General features: G+C 38.3%; 6 protein-coding genes across 12 annotated transcripts; 4 read left to right on the top strand and 2 right to left on the bottom strand.

Annotated features, from left to right (window-relative positions):
* Positions 1–491: 491 nt before the first annotated feature.
* LOC104769684 (putative glucuronokinase 2) lies at positions 492–2,805 on the top strand. Its single transcript, XM_010493953.3, has 6 exons — positions 492–889; positions 1,240–1,389; positions 1,502–1,693; positions 1,790–1,906; positions 1,988–2,148; positions 2,241–2,805. The coding sequence occupies exons 1-6, from the start codon at positions 650–652 to the stop codon at positions 2,491–2,493; spliced, it is 1,113 nt and encodes a 370-aa protein (XP_010492255.2). The 5' UTR covers positions 492–649; the 3' UTR covers positions 2,494–2,805.
* Positions 2,806–4,346: 1,541 nt separating this feature from the next.
* LOC104769681 (uncharacterized) lies at positions 4,347–6,989 on the top strand. Its single transcript, XM_010493951.3, has 9 exons — positions 4,347–5,481; positions 5,569–5,624; positions 5,706–5,788; positions 5,871–5,949; positions 6,049–6,159; positions 6,242–6,351; positions 6,445–6,528; positions 6,612–6,649; positions 6,746–6,989. The coding sequence occupies exons 1-9, from the start codon at positions 4,482–4,484 to the stop codon at positions 6,814–6,816; spliced, it is 1,632 nt and encodes a 543-aa protein (XP_010492253.1). The 5' UTR covers positions 4,347–4,481; the 3' UTR covers positions 6,817–6,989.
* LOC104769682 (GDSL esterase/lipase At5g14450-like) lies at positions 6,852–8,748 on the bottom strand. The gene is made up of 5 exons (XM_010493952.3): positions 8,281–8,748; positions 7,973–8,182; positions 7,708–7,880; positions 7,332–7,605; positions 6,852–7,239 (listed from the first exon to the last, which is right to left on the bottom strand). Exons 1-5 carry the CDS (start codon positions 8,543–8,545, stop codon positions 6,992–6,994), a joined length of 1,170 nt encoding a protein of 389 aa, XP_010492254.1. The 5' UTR covers positions 8,546–8,748; the 3' UTR covers positions 6,852–6,991.
* A 535-nt stretch (positions 8,749–9,283) lies between these two features.
* On the top strand, positions 9,284–11,225 carry LOC104769680 (uncharacterized). 2 transcript variants are annotated; one of them, XM_010493948.3, is made up of 5 exons: positions 9,284–9,615; positions 9,910–10,007; positions 10,095–10,436; positions 10,546–10,645; positions 10,963–11,225. In XM_010493948.3, exons 1-5 carry the CDS (start codon positions 9,359–9,361, stop codon positions 11,066–11,068), a joined length of 903 nt encoding a protein of 300 aa, XP_010492250.2. In that variant the 5' UTR covers positions 9,284–9,358; the 3' UTR covers positions 11,069–11,225. The 2 variants fall into 2 exon arrangements, with proteins under 2 accessions (XP_010492250.2, XP_010492249.2); XM_010493947.3 differs by having other exon boundaries at positions 9,285–9,615; positions 10,960–11,225.
* A 31-nt stretch (positions 11,226–11,256) lies between these two features.
* On the bottom strand, positions 11,257–14,423 carry LOC104769679 (putative methyltransferase PMT9). 2 transcript variants are annotated; one of them, XM_087505295.1, is made up of 7 exons: positions 13,892–14,423; positions 13,615–13,779; positions 13,317–13,499; positions 12,385–13,008; positions 12,185–12,297; positions 11,839–12,059; positions 11,257–11,770 (listed from the first exon to the last, which is right to left on the bottom strand). In XM_087505295.1, exons 4-7 carry the CDS (start codon positions 12,977–12,979, stop codon positions 11,452–11,454), a joined length of 1,248 nt encoding a protein of 415 aa, XP_087361421.1. In that variant the 5' UTR covers positions 12,980–13,008; positions 13,317–13,499; positions 13,615–13,779; positions 13,892–14,423; the 3' UTR covers positions 11,257–11,451. The 2 variants fall into 2 exon arrangements, with proteins under 2 accessions (XP_087361421.1, XP_010492248.1); XM_010493946.3 differs by having other exon boundaries at positions 12,385–12,979.
* A 1,037-nt stretch (positions 14,424–15,460) lies between these two features.
* Positions 15,461–18,877, top strand: LOC104769677 (E3 ubiquitin-protein ligase RGLG2). 5 transcript variants are annotated; one of them, XM_010493942.3, is made up of 11 exons: positions 15,461–15,788; positions 16,381–16,796; positions 16,917–17,001; positions 17,089–17,343; positions 17,432–17,529; positions 17,598–17,677; positions 17,776–17,881; positions 17,947–18,074; positions 18,156–18,339; positions 18,425–18,481; positions 18,574–18,877. In XM_010493942.3, exons 2-11 carry the CDS (start codon positions 16,458–16,460, stop codon positions 18,652–18,654), a joined length of 1,413 nt encoding a protein of 470 aa, XP_010492244.1. In that variant the 5' UTR covers positions 15,461–15,788; positions 16,381–16,457; the 3' UTR covers positions 18,655–18,877. The 5 variants fall into 5 exon arrangements, with proteins under 5 accessions (XP_010492244.1, XP_010492245.1, XP_010492246.1 ...); XM_010493943.3 differs by lacking the exon at positions 15,461–15,788 and adding an exon at positions 16,036–16,251; XM_010493944.3 differs by lacking the exon at positions 15,461–15,788 and adding an exon at positions 16,188–16,283.
* Positions 18,878–18,902: the final 25 nt, after the last annotated feature.

Genomic DNA, 18,902 nt, shown 5'->3' with positions numbered 1-18,902 from the left:
TAACGATCACACCCACCAAATTTGTATTAACCTGTTTTGTCCCATTTAAGGTTGAGAAATCATCCAACCTTTTTTTTTTTCTTTTTTTTTTCTAACATGTTATGTATCATTAGATATACTGTACATGACAGAAATATGTATATTATTATATGTTCATATCTCCCAATCTATCATGGGGTTGGGTATTTTAGTACATTCAGCTAATTGGTTTTGATTAAATATTTTGGTTAAAGGCCTATTTTCACCTAATTTGAATACACGTGTAGTTCGGTTTGGTCGAGTTACCGGCAAATTTAAGGCAATAGACAAAATTAGTTCGTTTGGATTGTTTAAAGTTCTATGAGAAAACAGCACTCAGATTTTGTCATTAAACCCATATATGTTTTAAGATAAGGCCCATTTGTTGTTCAAAAAAGAAAGATAAGGCCCATTTAGCTCTTTCTGTTTTTGGTCGAGGAGGTTCATCTAGTTGTAGAAACAACAACCTAGCTGTTATCTGAACAACAACTTATCTGTTACTGAACAAACAGACATCGCGACCTGACGTGTTAAGGTCATCCGATGACACGGACTTGAAGATATTTTTCTAAAATCAGCTATAAAATGGGCAGAGTCGTACCTAAACCGTTTCACATTCGAAATTCAAACGATGGATACCAATACGAAACCTGCGGGGTCTGACAAGGTTCAGGATAAGGGTGTGTTCGAGCATCGCTCGTTCGCTAGAATCGGGTTTCTGGGGAACCCTAGCGATGTTTACTTCGGGCGTACGATTTCATTCACCATTGGTAATTTCTGGGCGTCGGCTAAGCTTGAGCCATCTGATCATCTCTTGATCAAACCTCATCCATTTCATGATCTTGTCCAGTTTCAATCCCTCGACAACCTTGTATGTTCGTTCTCTCTGTTTCCAACTGATTATTTTGTTTCTTGCTCGACGTTGATTTTTTTTCTAAAATTAGTATACTTCCCTCTTATGGTTTTATAATAGTTACTCCCTCTGTTTCACAAAGAATGTCATTTTACATTTCCAATGAGTATTTTAATACTAAATTTTCTTTTTTACCCCTAAACCCAAAGCTATTTTCATTGAATTTTGATCATTAATCACTTAATATACAGGGGCAAATAACTATAATTCAAACTTTTCTTAATTTGTGTGAAATGTGTCAAAATGACACTCTTTGTGAAACAGAGGGAGTATAAACATTAGTTTTTGTGTCTTCTCTTCTCTTCAAGGTTTATCGATTGGAAAATGACGGATACTATGGAGGTGTAAGGTTGCTAATGGCGATTTGTAAAGTATTCCGCAACTATTGCAAAGATAATGGAATACAACTTCATGATAGAAACTTCACTCTATCTTATGATACCAATATCCCAAGACAGGTTTATTTATAAACTTTATCTGTTTCTGTTTGTGGTTGGTTAATTTTGAATTCAGTTTCTTTTATATGTGTAACTGAAGCCATTGGTGTTTTTGATGGTTTTAATTTATCAGACAGGGCTTTCGGGTTCCAGTGCCATTGTATCTGCTGCTCTTAGCTGCCTTCTCGACTTCTACAATGTCAGGCAATTAATCAGAATTGAAGTCCGACCTAACATTATCCTTAACGCGGAGAAAGAACTTGGTATTATTGCAGGTCTTCAAGACCGTGTTGCGCAAGTCTATGGTGGTGGTCTTGTTCACATGGTTAGGATCATTATGTGCAACTATAAATAAAATATCAACCCTTTTGACATGGATTTAAATATCGCTAGTGGTTTGATCTTGTTTTGGTCCTTGCAGGATTTTAGTAAAGAGCATATGGATAAAGTTGGATATGGGATTTACACTATAATGGATATCAATCTTCTTCCTCCTCTGCATCTCATTTATGCTGAGAATCCTAGTGACTCTGGGAAGGTTAGAGAGCAGCTAGCTATTCACTACCCTATTTCTGATTTTATTACTTTCTGTGTTAGCATTGATTATGTTTAAACGCAGGTACATAGCACGGTTCGTAGAAGGTGGTTAGATGGTGATGAGTTTATAATATCATCCATGGCAGAAGTTGCAAAATTAGCAGAAGAAGGTCGAACTGCATTACTTAAAAAAGATTACCCCAAACTCAAGGAACTCATGAACCGTAACTTTGATCTTCGAAGGTCATCTAACTATCTAATCATACACAATTCAAAACAAAACAAAGCAAAACGTAACACAATTACTCAACATTCTTTCTTTTTTCTTTCTATAGGAGTATGTTTGGAGATGAATGTTTGGGAGCTATGAACATAGAAATGGTGGAAGTGGCACGTAAGATTGGCGCAGGTGCAAAGTTCACTGGAAGCGGAGGAGCTGTGGTTGCTTTCTGCCCTGACGGACCATCTCAAGTTAAACTTCTTGAAGAAGAATGTGGGAAATCTGGATTTATAGTTGTGCCTGTACAGCTTGTGCCTACGCGTCTCAGTAGCTCTGATCTTAAAACTTTGTCAGATTCAAAGCCCTGACTTCTTTGTTACACCATTGAAGCTCTAATTAGGCTAAGAACTTGAGATAAATGTTTGTTGAGCTTATTCCAATGTACTTTCATTTAATTTATTTGTTTTTTCTTTATTACAATCTTTTCTACTAGTAAATTACTCTTAAAAAATTCTTCTGAACCACAACATACATTATCAGAATTGAAATTTGGATGGTGACTAGTGTGGGCATCATCAACGGTGAGTTTTAATTTTTAGTCTCTTATGTACTGTTGTAATTTTTAATGAATATATTATGTACTGTATATAAAATAAGAACCCTTAAGATTGTAATTAAAATTATCCTCTCCAATGGTAGGATATATAATTTGAAGTCTCTTATTTTTGAAAAAAAATAGTTTTTTGAATCTAATCTAATTCAACTTCCCAAGCCCTTTGATCTGAAGGAACAAACAACCAAAACAACATTGAGCTTATGATCAACAATTCCTTAGTCTCTTCTTCAGTAATGAAGCCAGCACTAAACACAGACTTGTGTTAGCCTTGTAGCATTGAACTTAGATTTCTCTTTGATTCCTCTCTTGTGCACTGAACGTGGAATCAAATGCAGAAAACCCGAATCATCCATGTTTCAATCTTGAAACAATCTCTGATTCAAACCTGCAACACAATCTCAACTAACATCTAGTTAGTAACCAGTGCACTAAATCACTAAGATTGTAATCATACGATGAGGACATTGACATTCTGAATCATGAAGAAGATTTAACCTTGCCTCAGAGTTTCTTTGATAAGGAAGAACCATGACAGAGCAAGAAGAAGAGATTTTTGTTTCATTTATCTTCTCCCATCTTTTTTTGTATATGGTTAGTAGAAAACAGAGAAGTTGAGAGCAAGGACAAGACGAATCGGATGGATCGAATGAATGAAGCTCAGTGCTTGCAGCTTGTGTTGGAGCCTAATCAAGATAGATGCATCAGACCAAAGTTCTCATAATCTACAAGTGTTCGAGAAAAAAAAACAAAACAAAACATATATAGTCAATACCTCATAGCCTTTGAGCGACTGTTCAGCGGCTTCCTTCCTCTCTTGCTCGGTCTTAAACTCAGGTGTTTAAATTAAATTGCCTTTGGACTCTTCCTTCTGCTCGATCGACGACATTTCGTTAACAACCTTCCATCATCATCATATTAAGCACCCTTTTACACCTGCCCAGCTGTTTTTTTTTATGTTACAACATTTGGAAGACAGGAGGAAGTAGCTCGCATCCTATTCAAGCCTCTTCAAAAAGCGAAGCTTCACACAGACCAGATATCAATTTTGTATAAAAGACAGTATCAGGGACAAAATTTTCAGTTTACAGAGAGAATAAGCAAAGCATCTAAGTGTAAACCCATCCATCCGAAGATTTGCAAGAGACATTTCCCGATGAACCCAAAGAAGCAGAGGAGTATGCTTATAACCAATCTGCCTACCTGCCCAAACGAAGAAGCTGATAACATCAGAAAGTCTCTGTATCAAACGCAACACTTCAATCACCAAGCTCTCACTCAGTTTCTCTCTATATTTGCCTAAGAAACTTCTGGGATTTTGCTCCCAAACAACACATCGTCGCCACCAGAAACAGCCTCTGCGATGGCTCTAGCATCAATAGGTTCAAGCTCCTCCGATTCAATCGATTCAATCTCCTCCGATTGTTTCACTTTTTCACTAAAACTCCCCGTTGGGGATAGCCTTAGTACAAAACTAATATGTTGCATGTTTTGGTTATGTATTTTTAAATAATGTCAAGTAAATAATTTGAAGCCAAAACTTTTGAGTAAGTAGTTTATGGACATTAAGTGAAACTTCTAAAGGACACACAGACGACGTGCCGTCTCAGAGATTTATGAGAAAACATCGCGTCGTTTTTATTCATCACTCAAACATCATCATCTTTTCTCTCCGTTGGCACTGCGAAATAATCGCCGGAGGTGTGTGTGTTTCATCTTCTCGCTCGCCTCCAGGTCTCGTCAATGGCGAAATCTCTAAACTTGACAAGACTAATGTCATCTTCAGCAAGAATGGCTATGACTTCTTCTCCCATCTTCTTCTCAATCAAACCAAGAAGAAACCTCCATAAACCCTACCTCACATCTCTTTACCTCTCCACAACATCTACACCATACCCACTTCAATACGACTTGATCATCAACCGTCCCACACAGTCTTCTCTCTCCCAAAACCGTCGTCGACCCGTTAAAGCTCTCGAATCCGGCTCCTCCCCTGACTCAGCAGCAGAGCCAGAGTTCGATTCGTGGGTCGACAATAAACTGGCTTTAGAGCGTGAACAGGGTCGACCCGGTTCAAAGGATCCGGAGATGGACAAGGCGAAGAGGAAGTATTATAGTAAGAGGAGGAAGAGACTATACGGGTCTGATTCAGAAGACGAGGGGAGCAGCAGGAGATCAGATGAAGGGTTTGTTGAATTGAAACCTGAAGTTGTTGAGTTTAATAGGTTACATCAGAGAGAAGAGGAGTTGTATTTTTATGATGCTTTTGCGTATCCATGGGAGAAAGATAAGCATTATAAGATGGTGTATCAGTTAGAGAAGAAGTATTTTCCTGATCAGTGTTTAGATAAGGCTTTTTTGCAACCTGGAGAGAGTGGTTTGAAGAAGGGTGGTGATGATTCTGGGAAAGGTAGAGGGAAGAAGAGAGTTGTAGCGCTTGGTGGGAAGAGAAATGAGGTTAAACGAATTGGTATGGAGAAATGTGATGAGGATGATGACAAGTTGGTGTTTTTTGATGAAGTCAAGGAGGGGGACAAGAAGAAGCCAGAGGAGGAGGTTGTTGTTACTGAGAAGAAAGTTGAACAGTTCTTTAAGGGTTTGACGAAACCATCCAGTGAGAAAGGTGTGGCTAATGGTGATGGTGGTGGTGATGGAGAGCCTTTTCTTGTTACGAGAAATGGTGAACTTCCTCCTAGATGGGATGGTCCTAATGGTACAGTGCTTTTGGTGAACAAACCAAAAGGTGAGAAGCAGTTTGTGTAACCTCTCTCTCTTTCTTTCTTTTGCTGTTTGAAATGTTGTGTCATTTGGTTTATGGTATTGTTCTTAGGATGGACTTCTTTCACTGTCTGTGGTAAGCTACGACGATTAGTCAAAGTGAAGAAGGTTTGTGCTTATATCCTTGTCTAGTCCAAGATTTTGAATTTGTCAGGCATATTTAGCAGCTAGCTGATTAGTATTTCTCAGGTGGGTCATGCTGGAACACTTGATCCCATGGCTACTGGTTTATTAATTGTCTGCATTGGTAAAGCCACTAAGGTTGTTGACAGGTTTGTGATTTCTTAATCCAAAGTTTATATGCTTATGATGAGTTTACAGAAAGAAAACATAAAAAGCCCTCTGTATCTGCAGATATCAAGGTATGATCAAAGGTTATAGTGGAGTTTTTCGTCTTGGTGAAGCCACTTCAACTTTAGACGCCGACTCTCCAGTACTCCAACGATCCCTTTCCCTTGGTTTCATGGTTTATTTCTACATTAGATCTATACCATGACTCATTAGAGTTTTCTCAACTGTACTATTGCTTCAGGTGATTCAGCGAGAATCTTGGGAGCATATTAAAGATGATGACATTAAGAAAGCTTTAACATCATTTCTTGGAGAAATTTGGCAAGTTCCACCAATGTTCTCTGCGATAAAAGTGAGCACTGATCAATCTTGAACCGTGACTTATCTTGTGGGCTGCATTCTTTCTACTTTTTTAACTGTATTTTCATGTTTAGGTTGGAGGTGAGAAGATGTACGAGAAGGCAAGAAGAGGAGAAACGGTAGAGCTGTCTCCAAGACGAATCTCAATTTTCGAGTTCGAAATCGAACGCAGTTTAGATGACAGGTTTGATCCTTTTTATGTACAGTGGATTAACTGTTTGAAAACAAATGTTCATTCTTGAGTCTCTCGTAACATCTATCGTTTGCTCTTTTGCAGACAAAATCTTATTTTTCGGGTTATTTGCTCTAAGGGTACCTACATTAGATCCCTCTGTGCAGATCTTGCTAAAGCTCTTGGAAGGTGAATAAAGTTTTCATCTTTGATTATTAAGAGATTCAAATAGACTGGAATTGCTACTAAAATAACATTCCTTTTTGCTGCAGTTGTGCTCACCTCACTGCTCTTCGGCGAGATTCAATCGGTAAGTTTGTTCACAAGTCAGCTTATCAATTTGGTTTTTTCTTTTAAATTCATCCAAACTTGATTCACTCTTTACCATTTTCCTCTCTGCTTTCAGGCGAATATTCTGCGAACGATGCTTGGGAATTCAGTGAATTAGAAGCAGCAATCACCAAAAACTACTTCTAGAAGAAAATACTTCCCCTTTGCTAAACGCTTCCAGAGATGATAATAGTGGAATTTTTTGCTACAAAGAGCTCTTAAGGTTACACAGGCTTATATAAATCATTGATTGTTCCTTAAAACGTATTGTTGCCCTAAGAGACAAATATTTATTTGGTTCATTAAACTCTTCTACTAAATCTCACTGTCTATAACAAGCTCGGTTTATTGGAACTGGAGGGTCAGTGAGCAAACCGCTGAGAGTACGGTCAGCCACGTGCTTGTTTGCAGCTTCAGTATAGTGAACTCCATCCCAGCTCACAGCCATTGCCGGGTTAGGACATGAGCCACCGTAGATTTCAGTATTGTTCACTTTCCCTTTGTTCCCGCACCAAATGTGATCATACTTCTCATGATAGCCACAACATACCTTCAATGGGTTTGCAAATCCTACAAAAACATGAATTAGGTACGTTAAAACTCTCTACAATCTTAGGTACTTTACAACAAATGGAATTGTGATGTGACCATGTTGTTGTAACCTAGTTTCTTGGGGTTGCTCATCATTTCGTATTTCGCAGCGTAGACATCAACATAAGTGATGGCTGCCTGGGTGAGTTCTTTTCTGAGATTGATGACTGTTTCCTTGAGCTTTCTGTTGAACTCCATTGCCATTTCGTTTTGAGCCTTCACGCAGCCATATTTGTCCAAGTAGCCCGGTGCAGGAGTCCCCATGTAAAACATGTTAACGGGTAAACAACCGAAAGGACCCGTGTTGTGTACCCAAAATGTTTTTCCTCCTTGTTGATATATGTTCTGCCAACAATCATATAGCATAGCAAACCCCGTTATTGAGAATTGAATCAAAGGTGAAGAGAACATTGCATATCTCTTCCATGGACTGCATTTAAATCTTACCCGAACTGCGGAAGCTAAATGGCTGACAATGTCAGGTATAGTCGCCTTAAGTTGATCGACACTCATTGTCCTAAACCCAACAGAGAGATCATTCTGTCCGATATCAAAAGTATACAAAGCCTTTGCAAACTCTTCCTGTCTTGGAAGCTTCTCTCTATCATATCTACTCTTAACTGTTTTATCGAATGCAGAACAACCAACAGACATGTAAAAATCAGACAAGCTAAAAGATTAACAGAAAGAAGAAAGAAAAAAAGTAACTAACTTTGTGTGAATAGTTGTGCCGATCTCGCTTTGAACTGATCGAACTGAGCAATCTGCATATCGAGAGAGAATGGACTAATGCCATATTGAAAGATAGTTTCGTTCTGTCTTCTTATGGTTGAACCACCAGTTGCAAAGTTTGCACCATGTCTGAAGTTTGATCCCAACGAGTTCAGATATGCGCTCAAATAAGGCAACTCCAGACGCTCAGCTGCCAACAACAATTCAAGAATCAAAAGTTTCTGAGAAGATCATTGAATCAAAGTTAGAGTTTTTGAAGATCTGTTTTTCTCTGCAAGCTCCTTTTACCTATGAAATCAATGGTGAGACGGCCATCAGAGTCTCGTCCGGCAGGTCTGTGGAAGAAACCTTGACCATAAGGATCCCTGATAGGCTCAAAAGCGGCGGAGATTCCTCCAGTGTCGGAATTAGAGTCACCAAAGTTGTAAATCGCCGGAAAACTACACTTGGTCTGAACTGTTGTCACAGCTGTTGTTGTTGTTGCTGTTAAGAGGCACAGAAGAAGCCACGAAGAAGAAACCATAAGCTTTGTCCTTTCGAGATCACTCTTCATTGCGAGTAACGAAACACGAGAGTGATAGATAGAGAGAGAGAGAGAGTGATGGTATTGGTACTTCGCAGTTCACACTGTGCCTTAATATAAGACTTTAATTTTTAGATTTTTCTGAAAATGGGTGTAAGAAAAATGTGTATTTCCTTCTTCTGAAAGTTACAGAATTAAAAAAAAAAAAAAAAAAAAAAAAAATATTATTGTGTCTTGAGATTTGGACCGGACCACAGTTCAACAGTCCTGAGCTGTGTTCTAGTTGGAACCCAGAAAAGGCGCTAACGGTTATCATTGTCGGTACCTTTCATTTACCTAAAAAGCATAAATAATTTTACGACTAGAGATAATTCAGATAATTTCTACCAAAAAAAAAGAGATAATTCAGATAATTTAACCAAATAATTACAAAATATATTGGTCCATGTTTCCAAAGCTTCCAAAAAAAAATTATTGTTTTGCTGTGAACAATATTTTAATTTTTTCCAATTGTTCTCTGATGTGTTAAAAAATCAAAATAACATGAGATCATGAGATCGAACAAACAAGAAAAAAAAAAAAAAAGTTAGTTTTATCAGTTGCCAAATTTACCAGAATGGAACGCGCGTGGTGTATATTGTTTGTCTTCTTCATTGATTGGGCTATTATTATGATCACTAGGCCCATTTACTGTTAATAAGCCCAGAAACAATAAACGACGTGCAGTTGATTTCAATTTACAGTAAAACGGCAAGTCGCAGTCGTTTCATTACAACAGTACTTGCTGTCCTCCCCCTCCTTCAGTGAATGAAAGACACAAATCGCTAAGAAAACTTGACATCGATGGCGGCGAAAGAGGAAGAGATTACGACGACGACGAAGACGACGACGAAGAAGGAAGGCGCTGACCTATTGGGGAAACCAAAATATAAAAAACTCGAGAACGGGAGATTTAAATGCGTGCAGACGGGTCACGAGCTACTCGAGAAAGATAAGAAGATCTATTCACAGAGTAAACGTTGCCGTTTAGGGCTTATAGATTATGCCGTGTCTCATAGCAAGCCTCCTCTTAACTTGTTTGAGCAAGATCCTAACGCTAGGTATAATCTATTGTTCCGTTTATCTCTCCCAGATGATGTTTCGATTGATTGATTATGTAATGAATTAGGGTTATAAGACACTGGAGAAGTTTTGGCTTCTCTTTTGAATTTTTGTTGCTGGGGACTATGGTTTCGTGTCCTCAAATTTTTAGGGTTTAGGGTTTTGTGAGCTTTGTGGTTTTAAGTTGAAAATTTCAATACTTAAAAACGAGATTTTTGAGTTCTTCTGTTTGAGAAAATTATGTTTTGATATATATGCTGAATTTGTTTCTTTTGGCATGTTTTGTTTGTCAGCTCAAAATTGAAATGTAAGCTAACGGGGGATACGGTAAACAAGACTGAGGAACATATTTGGAAGCATATCAATGGACGGCGCTTCCTTAACAAATTAGGTCTGTACTTTGAAGCTTGATTAGAGTTCATTAGGTTGCAAAACTTATTCTTGTAAGTTTAATGGTTCGATTGTTACTATATGACAGAGGAGAAGGAACGAGAGATAGAGTCTAGATCTATTCCAGGGGAAGGTGGAGAAACGCCAGCGAAAGAAAATGGCGTAAAGGAAGAAGAGAAGAAAAAGAAGAAGAAGAAGAAGAAGAAGACTAAGAAGGAGAAGAAGAAAAACAAGAAGTTACTTGAAAAGGAAAAGAATGGAGAAGATGTTGATGATGAAGTCGAACATGAAAATGGTGAAGATGTTGAGGAGGAGCTTGAGTTTTGGATGCCTCCAGATGGTGAGAGGTGGGACTTTGATGATGGAGGAGACAGATGGGGATCAGATTCAGACTCGGAAGAGGAAATGAATGGGGAAGAAGATCCAATAGGTTTGTGTACTTGTATACCCCATCACTACAGGCTACAGCTTTTGGTATCATGGTTTCATGCTTTGAATCTCAAGTTGGAGTCTTACTTTGTTAATTACTTGCAAAATAGGTGAATTTGATGAAGATGGAGAGCTTAGTGTGGAAGAGTGCGTATTGATTGGTGAAGTTGATGAAGATAGCAAGATTGTTTTGGATGAGACTCCTGCAAGGTACCATGAATTTTCATATCTGTATTGGTTTTTGTTGTACAGGATAAACAAAGGTTTTAGATGTTTAAGTAAATCCTCAAATTGTTTGTGCATGTTGAAGGTAGACAAAAGAGTATCTAACTTTTGTTTAAAACCCAGTAGTTTAATGTCGGATTTTTAGTTCAGATTGACTAAAGTTAACTGATAGATAACGAAAGAACTTAGAACTGTGTTGGACCAAAGTTAGGTGTGTGTTCTTCTTACTATTAGATGAGGGGAGAGTTAGTTATTGATATTACTGAGGATAATGAAAGACTTAACTGTGTTCTTCTTAGCAGCAACAAGAGGAAACCTGAAGAACTTAGTTCCAATGACCTTCCTTCGAAGAAGAAGAACAAGAAGAAAAAGAAGAAGAAGAATGTCGTGGAAACAACATCGTCATAATAAGTCTGATCGTATCTCTCTCTTTTTGTTCATCCTGTTTTGTATTTCAATCTGTACTTGCTCTATTTCAATTTATGGGCTCAGTTTTGATATTGTTAATGGTGTGATAGAAAACGGGTTAATGATTCTTTTCTATATAATCGTAGTTTACTTGTCATTCCGTTTACATTCACGAAGCAATTTATATATTTCCGCGAGAACAGATTTAAATTTATAATTTGAATATGAAAATCGCAAATAAGAAGCTTTTGCAGGTTTCCTACAACAAATGCATCATAACTATGTATGAACGTCGTGTAATTTACACTTCTCCTTTTAATACCGGTAAATAACCCTAAACACTGAGAATTTTCCTCAGCTATATGCCTCTGATGCTGTAAAACTCACGACACTGAAATGGCGGGCACGCTCCACAGTTTCTTTCTGGCGATCAAAACTCTCTCATCTTTGATAGATAGAGAATCACCTTTTGGAGTCGTCTCTGTGAACCATTTATCCCATTTTAACAATGTCAGATACTTCTTGATGTAGCTGATATTGTCTGATGTGTCACGAATTATGACAAATCCTTCTGGTCTTAGTATCCGATCCATCTCGATGAGCAGATCTTCAATGCTGCATCCACGAGTTCGGGTTTCTGTAACTGTGTTCCATGCATGGATAAGATCATACGTTCTTGGGTATGTGTCAAAGGCTTCACACCTGCAGAGAAAACTCATTTAGCATAACCGGATTATGCAATATGTTTTGAGATCAAGTCATTTACATACCAATCATGAGTGGCTCCGATGAGGCCACGGTCATAGATGATCTTCATTCTTGGGGAGGATTGAACGGGCATGACATTCATTACCCATACATCTTTATCGTTTAGAGCAGCTGCGAAACCGCCAAGGTTTGAGCTCATGTCCATCACGTTTCTTATGGAGTTCTTTTGCACCATTGGTTTCAACAGTTTCCAGTATTCTATCACTCTAAGACGCCATGTTTCCTGCATTCGCACCCCCACTTTAGTGAGCAACAAAGAAGTGTTTGGACATAGCGAGGCATGGAATCAAAGTTCTCAGGATCTGGATTACAGCAATAGAGCATTCGATATAGGGAGAGAAGGATTACCGTATCTTCACGGAATTGCTCAGGAGTGACACCGACTTCTTCAAGACGTGGTGGAGGAGCTGTCAGCCTCCGTGGCCAGGGAACGAGTCCACTCCATCTTTCTTTATGCATCCCTGGGTATATATAACAAACATGAAATGGATTACAACCTTAATGATCCTTAATACTATATAAGTTAGTGATAAGAGGCATATACTTACTCACTGAGTAAGGTGATATACAAGCCTTCATTGAGACGTTCCAAGTTGCATCTGGGTCATCACCAGAAGGACAAAGGGGAGGCTGGACACCTGCTTCCCTTTTCAAGTAACAGCTGTTGGATATCGGTTTTCCCCATATGACAGATTGGTCTCGTTTAGCGACGACCCTCCAACACATTCTCTTGAAGAGATCATGCATTGCATTCCCAATCTTTCTGTTTTCTGTGTCGTGTGCGTAAGCTTCAGGCGACGAGTATACAAAGTAGCCACCAGGTCTGAGCAACCTATCAAGTTCTAGCAACAAGATCCCATCTCTTTGAAGCCAGTCTATCCGACATCTAGAGCAGTGAGCAAGTTCAAATGATCTGCTTGGGTATGGAAGCCGCTTAGTCCCAAGAACACCAAGCGTTGATGGAATCCCTCGTTCTAAAGCAAACTGGATCTGGTTCTGGTGAACATCATTAGGAGCAAGGGACATAGCTATGATGTCATGTGACAGAAGATAAGCTCCAAAGCTAGCTACCCCACAACCAACATCAAGAACATTCCGAATGCTTCCCCCATTGTTGAGTTTGTCGCCAGGGAATTTCAGCATCTAAAGCAACAATCAGTTTTTTTTGTCATCTGAAAGAAGAACTTGAAATGAAAAAGACAAAATAGAGCCAAAAAACATCCTGTTAATTGCAGAATGATGCTCGCTGGTCTAGGAGCAACAGAATATATCCCACCACATATGATTTGGTAAAATTAGAAAATCCCATACATCATCTAGTTTCAACTGCATAGTCATTCATTATCCTTCTACCATTAACGTTCACTAGCTAAAGTACATTGGTATTTAAAAAATCAAGCAGGCGCAGTGGTTTTAAAAGATAGGCCCTACGGTTGAGATTCAACAAAGCAAACAAGTACATAAATGATGATAACTGTACCTGAGCAAGGGAAACTATGTATTTGTCAGCTCCATAGTGGAAATGTGTTCCTCCTCCAGGAAAATTGATCTTATCACCATTTACAACCATCCAATTCTGATCAGACTTCTCTTGCGCAAGGTGTGTGTGCGGGATATTCGCCTTCCACACCTCGTCTCTACTGACAGGCCACCTTAACGGAATCTGAAAACTCCATAAACAACATCATCATCAACCAACCAAAACCAGAGCCATAACACATATACAAGAATGCTCAAATTTCTGTAATACAAGAGAAAGATACAAAAGTCCGAGAGACCTTATAACCAGTAGGAGGTGGAACAAGGCAATTGAAACGCCGTTCTGGTGGAGGGCAATGATGCTCATAGTGCTCCATTAACGTTAAATTGAGTTTCAATTTCAACTGGTAATGAAGATTACGATCCAAACACGGTATAAGCTCCGAGTGTCTCGAATCACATATCTACGGATAGGATCAAAACGAACGTAAATCAACACAAATTAAACCCTACGAATCTATATCTACTCAATTCCGTATCAAAAAAACACGATTAATGCTTGAATTAAGAACGAACCGGAACGCTTTTAGGAACCTCCAAACGGCTCACTGCAAGCACAGCAGCTCGATTCGTCATCGTCACGGATCGGGTGCGAGCGCGGTTATCAGATCCATCGAACTCGTCGGACTTTCTGGATCCGGGAGCGAAGGAAGAGCCGTAGTAGAGGCAAGTCAAGCCGAGCAGAGCGATGAACCCGACGAGAATATAGGTGAAGAAGAGCTTCGGAGTCGCACGGACTCGCTCGGTTCTGAAGTGCTTCATTACTCAAGCGTATCCGGATCCGGATCTAGATCTGACCCGAGACTGAGGACCCGGGAAAAATCTAGCCGCCGGTGGACTGAAAGAAGAGTGGATGGATAGTGTGATGAGCGACAGTAGATTCCCGCGAGGTCGAAGACGACGAAAAGGACCAGTGTCGGATTTTATTCGCTAGGGAATAGTAATATTTTTTGGGGTTGTTACGATCCTCTGTGGCAAAGACTACGAATGTGTTTCTATGCTCTTTCACTATAAGACACGGTTAAAAACTTAATAATGGGCTTGTATTGAGCCGGTCATATGCTTTAAAGGCTGGCTTTATATCTTTTGTCGTATATTGCTGGGCTTTGTACGTACTATATTACTTCTTTTTCTCAACTGTATTGGACTTTGTAATTTGTTGACACATTTATTTATATTTTCACGAAACGGCCGAAAACATTGAATTGACTGCGTTACATTTAATAAACAGAATAATTAAGAGAAACTGTAATTACTAGGTTTAGTGAATCCTTTGCATAAGCACATTTTTTTTATTCAACCACTAGATTCGAAAATGCTCTAATTATATATATGGTTTGAAAGTGTAGTCCACGTACTTCTTGTTTGCTCCTTGAAGGAACGGTCCAAGGAAAAAAAAAAAAAAAAAAAAAGAGAGTTGCATAAATCACGGATACGAAGTTCTATACTTTTAATGTAAGTCCATCTAAGTTTCACGTGTTGTGTCTGCTCACCGAAGGATGCAACAACAAAAAAAAAAAAACCTGATATACTGAATTTAAGATAACTTTTGCTTAATCAAATTATAAGCATGATTAACAACTCTCGACCCAAAAAAACAAACACAAAGAGGACTAATGGAGGTTAATTAAAAAGTCAAAATTTCTATATTTTATTCGACAAGGAATATTCAACAGTACCTATCGAGTAATGAAAAAAAGGAAAAGCATTTAATATGACAAATTTTAACTGCAGGACGAAGGAAACATATTGAAGATAGGATTTCGCACGTGGGTGGGGAAACTTCTGATAACCATCCATTTTTTCACCTAAGATATTTATTGCACATATTATTATCATAGATTTGTTATTCAACAAAAAAAGAAATTATCATAGATTTATACATATATACAAGATTGAAATTAAGATGTGCAAAATACGATTCTCTAGATAAGATATATTTGTAATTAAGAAAAGTACATTATCTAATATCGTTTTATGTATTTTGACCATTTGTAATTTTAAGAAAATGTCAATGTAAGAATTTCAAAGAAATTGTCAATTGATACCATATTATGACTTTTTGAATATTGATAATATATCTATATGGCCAATTTGTTGAAAGAGAGAATAATTAGTGGTGTAAAAATTAGAAGAAGTGTCCACCATTAGCGTGCTACACACTTTTTTAATTTATTTAAATTGAAAGTGATTAGTCTAGTAATGATTTGATAGAAACAAACCAAATACCCAATACAACAACAAACTACAACAGAAGAAAGTGAAATTGCTTTCGAACAAAAAGGGGAAACAACTTTAAAGGCTAACTCTGTTGCAGGATTCCTTCGTTCCGCCATTGAAGAAGCCTCCCTCCCTTCCTTCACTCTCTCAATCCACTTCTCTGATTCTTCATTCCCTTTGCTTCTTCGTTTAAGTAAGTTTTTAAAGGTTACATACATTTTTTGCCTCTCAATCGAATTGGGTCATTATCCGAAACTTTTTTTCCTGGTGAATGTCGGGAGATTCAGTTTTCGAATTTAATGTTTCTTCTTCTTCTTCTTTTTTTTTCGATTTTTGGGTTACTTTTGAATGAATCAGAGAATGTTTCGGTGTTCATAGATTTGTCAGAGAACTAGTCCTTTTTTATTACTAATTCTGGGATTTGAGTGTTGCAGTAAGTTAATCTTAATTGGACTTTTTATATCTTAATCTAGAAGTCACTAAATCGCGTTCTCTTTTTTTTAGGAGAATTACGTGACGTGATTGAATCTGCTTTCTCTTTTTTTTTTTTTTTTTTTAATATAAAAGACCACTACCAACCTAGAGCAATTTCGTAAACGGTGTTATATAATTCAACATCTGTCAAAGATAAAGCTTTCACCCTTTTGACGGATTAGGTGAACTTGTGTTAATTGCATTCTTCTACCTAGTTAATGTCATGATTTTAAACCAAAGTTTCTGCATTTTTCTTTTCTGGGTTTCTTTGAGTTATTTCTTAAATGTCAAATCTTTTTTTTGTTTTGCAGGTGTACTTGGAATTGACCTTAAGAGGGGTTTTTGATTTGATTTGAATTAGAAAGGTTTAGTTTTAAAAAAAATTTTGATGGGGACAGGGAATTCTAAAGAGAACTGGAGACAGTCATCGTTTAGGTCAGCTTCAGCTTCATCAGCATCAGCAGCATCACCTTCTTCATCTTCATGGGCTTCTCAACAAAGCTATCCTCAATATGGTGCTGATAGTTATAACTATCCTCCTCCACCTTCATATGCTCCTCCACCTTCATATGCTCCTCAACCTCCTGAGTATACGCAATCTCCTCCACCTTTGTATAGCACTCAGCCTTATTCTGCACCGCCTTCTCAAAGTTATGGTAGTGATAATAAGAAGCGGTTGGAGCGGAAGTATTCTAGAATTTCTGATAATTACTCTTCTTTGGAGCAGGTGAGCTGAGTCTCTTGTAGGATTTTAGTGGAAACTGTTGTTGATGTCAAACCTTTGATAGCTGTAGATTCTTATGGGTTTGACAGAAAAGATTCATATTATGTGTTCTGTTTCATCTAGGTCACAGAGGCTCTTGCACGTGCGGGTCTAGAATCTTCGAATCTCATCGTTGGTATAGATTTCACTAAGAGCAACGAATGGACAGGTTGGTGAGATTCAAGATCCTGTCTTTGCTGTAATGCATCGAACGGTTTCACACTCGAAAAGCATTTTCTTCTTGTTTTGATAACAGGAGCGAGGTCCTTCAACAGGAAAAGCTTACACTTCATCGGCAGTAGTCCTAATCCTTACGAACAAGCGATTACTATCATAGGAAGAACCTTAGCCGCCTTTGACGAGGACAACTTGATTCCCTGTTATGGTTTTGGAGATGCATCAACACATGATCAAGATGTCTTCAGTTTCAATTCAGAGGATAGATTCTGTAATGGATTTGAGGAAGTCCTTGCTCGGTATAAAGAGATTGTGCCTCAACTTAAACTCGCAGGTTTATCTCTTTCCCTTATTTGACCACATTTCTCATGATTAAGCTAGCTAGCTAAGGTATTGAATCTGAATTGTTGAATACTTTTCAGGGCCAACCTCGTTTGCTCCGATCATCGATATGGCCATGACCATTGTTGAGCAGAGTGGTGGGCAATATCACGTCCTAGTGATAATAGCAGATGGGCAGGTACTAATCATTCCAGTATGAACCTTTGTTTTTGTGTTAAGAGAAGAAACCTCAATTGAACGTTTCAGGTTACAAGAAGTGTTGACACGGAAAATGGACAGTTGAGTCCGCAAGAACAGAAGACAGTAGATGCAATCGTGCAAGCAAGGTTGGAATTTAATCCAGTCTTTTGATGTTGTTTTCTCCATTAAAGTTATATCTCTCTGTGGCTGGTTTTAATGATACTATTTTTTCCTTTTTTGACAGTAAGCTTCCTCTATCAATCGTCTTAGTCGGGGTCGGGGATGGACCTTGGGACATGATGAGGGAATTTGATGACAATATCCCGGCCAGAGCCTTTGATAACTTCCAAGTAAGTTTACTTCTTAGAACATGACATCGAGGTTTGGTGTTTTGATCTGACGTTCTTGTTTATAGTTCGTGAACTTCACAGAGATCATGTCAAAGAACAAAGCTCAGTCCTTGAAGGAAACAGAGTTTGCCCTTTCTGCTCTCATGGAGATTCCTCAACAATACAAGGCGACACTAGAGCTTAGCCTTTTAGGGTAAATGCCCTAAACATAATCTTTATCAATTTTGCTTCAATTTTCACCCCAAAAATCTCAACTTTTTCTTCTTTTCTGCAGAAGAAGAAATGGGAGTATCCCGGAAAGATATCCTCTTCCGCCTCCAATGCATGCGTCTTACAACAGTCCAAAGGCTTATCGTCCTCCAAGTTTCAAACCGAGTGTTCCTCCTCATCCAACTGAAAGCTATCAAGTAAGGTCTAATCCCGCCCAAACCGCTACAAATTCTGCCAACGATAACCAGGTACTCTAAAATCTGAAAGATACTGTCTGAAAATGTCAACTTGAAAAGAGTTTGAAACTTCATGTTATTGAGTATTTTTGAACAGCTATGTCCGATTTGTCTGAGCAACCCGAAAGACATGGCCTTTGGTTGTGGCCATCAGGTAAATCCAACAAAACACAATCTCCATCTTCTTAATACTTAAAACGATCAAAACATCAAAACTAATATTTCGGTTATGTTTTTGGATACAAGACTTGTTGCGAGTGTGGACCAGATCTTCAAATGTGTCCGATTTGCCGTGCACCGATCCAGACAAGAATAAAGCTCTACTAACAAGTAGACCAGATCGATGAACCCTTCTCTCTTGTTAATCTTTATTACAACTTCTTTTGCTTCATCTAATCACTGAAATTTCTCCAAGAAAGATCGGAATCTTTGTGTAAAAAAAAAAAAAAAAATGCTTCTTCGTTGATTCACTTCCCTAACTTGATCTTGTCTCAAAATCTTTGACTTCTTTCTTCTTTGGTTGGAGTAACAATGTTGTTGTTCATGTGTCCATGTCTTCTTTCTTTTGATTCTTT

The sequence above is a fragment of the Camelina sativa genome, chromosome 20, assembly GCF_030686135.1.
Source record: "Camelina sativa cultivar CO46 ecotype springtype chromosome 20, ASM3068613v1".
Classification (NCBI taxonomy): Eukaryota; Viridiplantae; Streptophyta; class Magnoliopsida; order Brassicales; family Brassicaceae; genus Camelina; species Camelina sativa.
This window is presented reverse-complemented; position numbering and strand designations above follow the sequence as displayed.

Bases quoted from the DNA above. Each gene is read 5' to 3' on its own strand.
- LOC104769679 (XM_010493946.3), bottom strand. From the start codon at position 14,137: ATGAAGCACTTCAGAACCGAGCGAGTCCGTGCGACTCCGAAGCTCTTC. The intron at 13,780-13,891 runs GTTCGTTCTTAA...TCCTATCCGTAG, and splicing joins AGGTTCCTAAAAGCGTTCCG to ATATGTGATTCGAGACACTC. The intron at 13,500-13,614 runs GTCTCTCGGACT...TGGAGTTTTCAG, and splicing joins CACCTCCTACTGGTTATAAG to ATTCCGTTAAGGTGGCCTGT.
- LOC104769680 (XM_010493947.3), top strand. From the start codon at position 9,359: ATGGCGGCGAAAGAGGAAGAGATTACGACGACGACGAAGACGACGACG. The intron at 9,616-9,909 runs GTATAATCTATT...TTTGTTTGTCAG, and splicing joins GAGCAAGATCCTAACGCTAG to CTCAAAATTGAAATGTAAGC. The intron at 10,437-10,545 runs GTTTGTGTACTT...CTTGCAAAATAG, and splicing joins TGGGGAAGAAGATCCAATAG to GTGAATTTGATGAAGATGGA.
- LOC104769682 (XM_010493952.3), bottom strand. From the start codon at position 8,545: ATGAAGAGTGATCTCGAAAGGACAAAGCTTATGGTTTCTTCTTCGTGG. The intron at 8,183-8,280 runs GTAAAAGGAGCT...TGTTGTTGGCAG, and splicing joins TCTCACCATTGATTTCATAG to CTGAGCGTCTGGAGTTGCCT. The intron at 7,881-7,972 runs GTTAGTTACTTT...TCGATAAAACAG, and splicing joins GGCACAACTATTCACACAAA to TTAAGAGTAGATATGATAGA.
- LOC104769681 (XM_010493951.3), top strand. From the start codon at position 4,482: ATGGCGAAATCTCTAAACTTGACAAGACTAATGTCATCTTCAGCAAGA. The intron at 5,625-5,705 runs GTTTGTGCTTAT...AGTATTTCTCAG, and splicing joins GATTAGTCAAAGTGAAGAAG to GTGGGTCATGCTGGAACACT. The intron at 6,160-6,241 runs GTGAGCACTGAT...TTTCATGTTTAG, and splicing joins CAATGTTCTCTGCGATAAAA to GTTGGAGGTGAGAAGATGTA.
- LOC104769684 (XM_010493953.3), top strand. From the start codon at position 650: ATGGATACCAATACGAAACCTGCGGGGTCTGACAAGGTTCAGGATAAG. The intron at 890-1,239 runs GTATGTTCGTTC...CTTCTCTTCAAG, and splicing joins TTCAATCCCTCGACAACCTT to GTTTATCGATTGGAAAATGA. The intron at 1,694-1,789 runs GTTAGGATCATT...TGGTCCTTGCAG, and splicing joins GTGGTGGTCTTGTTCACATG to GATTTTAGTAAAGAGCATAT.
- LOC104769677 (XM_010493942.3), top strand. From the start codon at position 16,458: ATGGGGACAGGGAATTCTAAAGAGAACTGGAGACAGTCATCGTTTAGG. The intron at 17,530-17,597 runs GTACTAATCATT...TGAACGTTTCAG, and splicing joins TGATAATAGCAGATGGGCAG to GTTACAAGAAGTGTTGACAC. The intron at 17,882-17,946 runs GTAAGTTTACTT...TCTTGTTTATAG, and splicing joins GAGCCTTTGATAACTTCCAA to TTCGTGAACTTCACAGAGAT.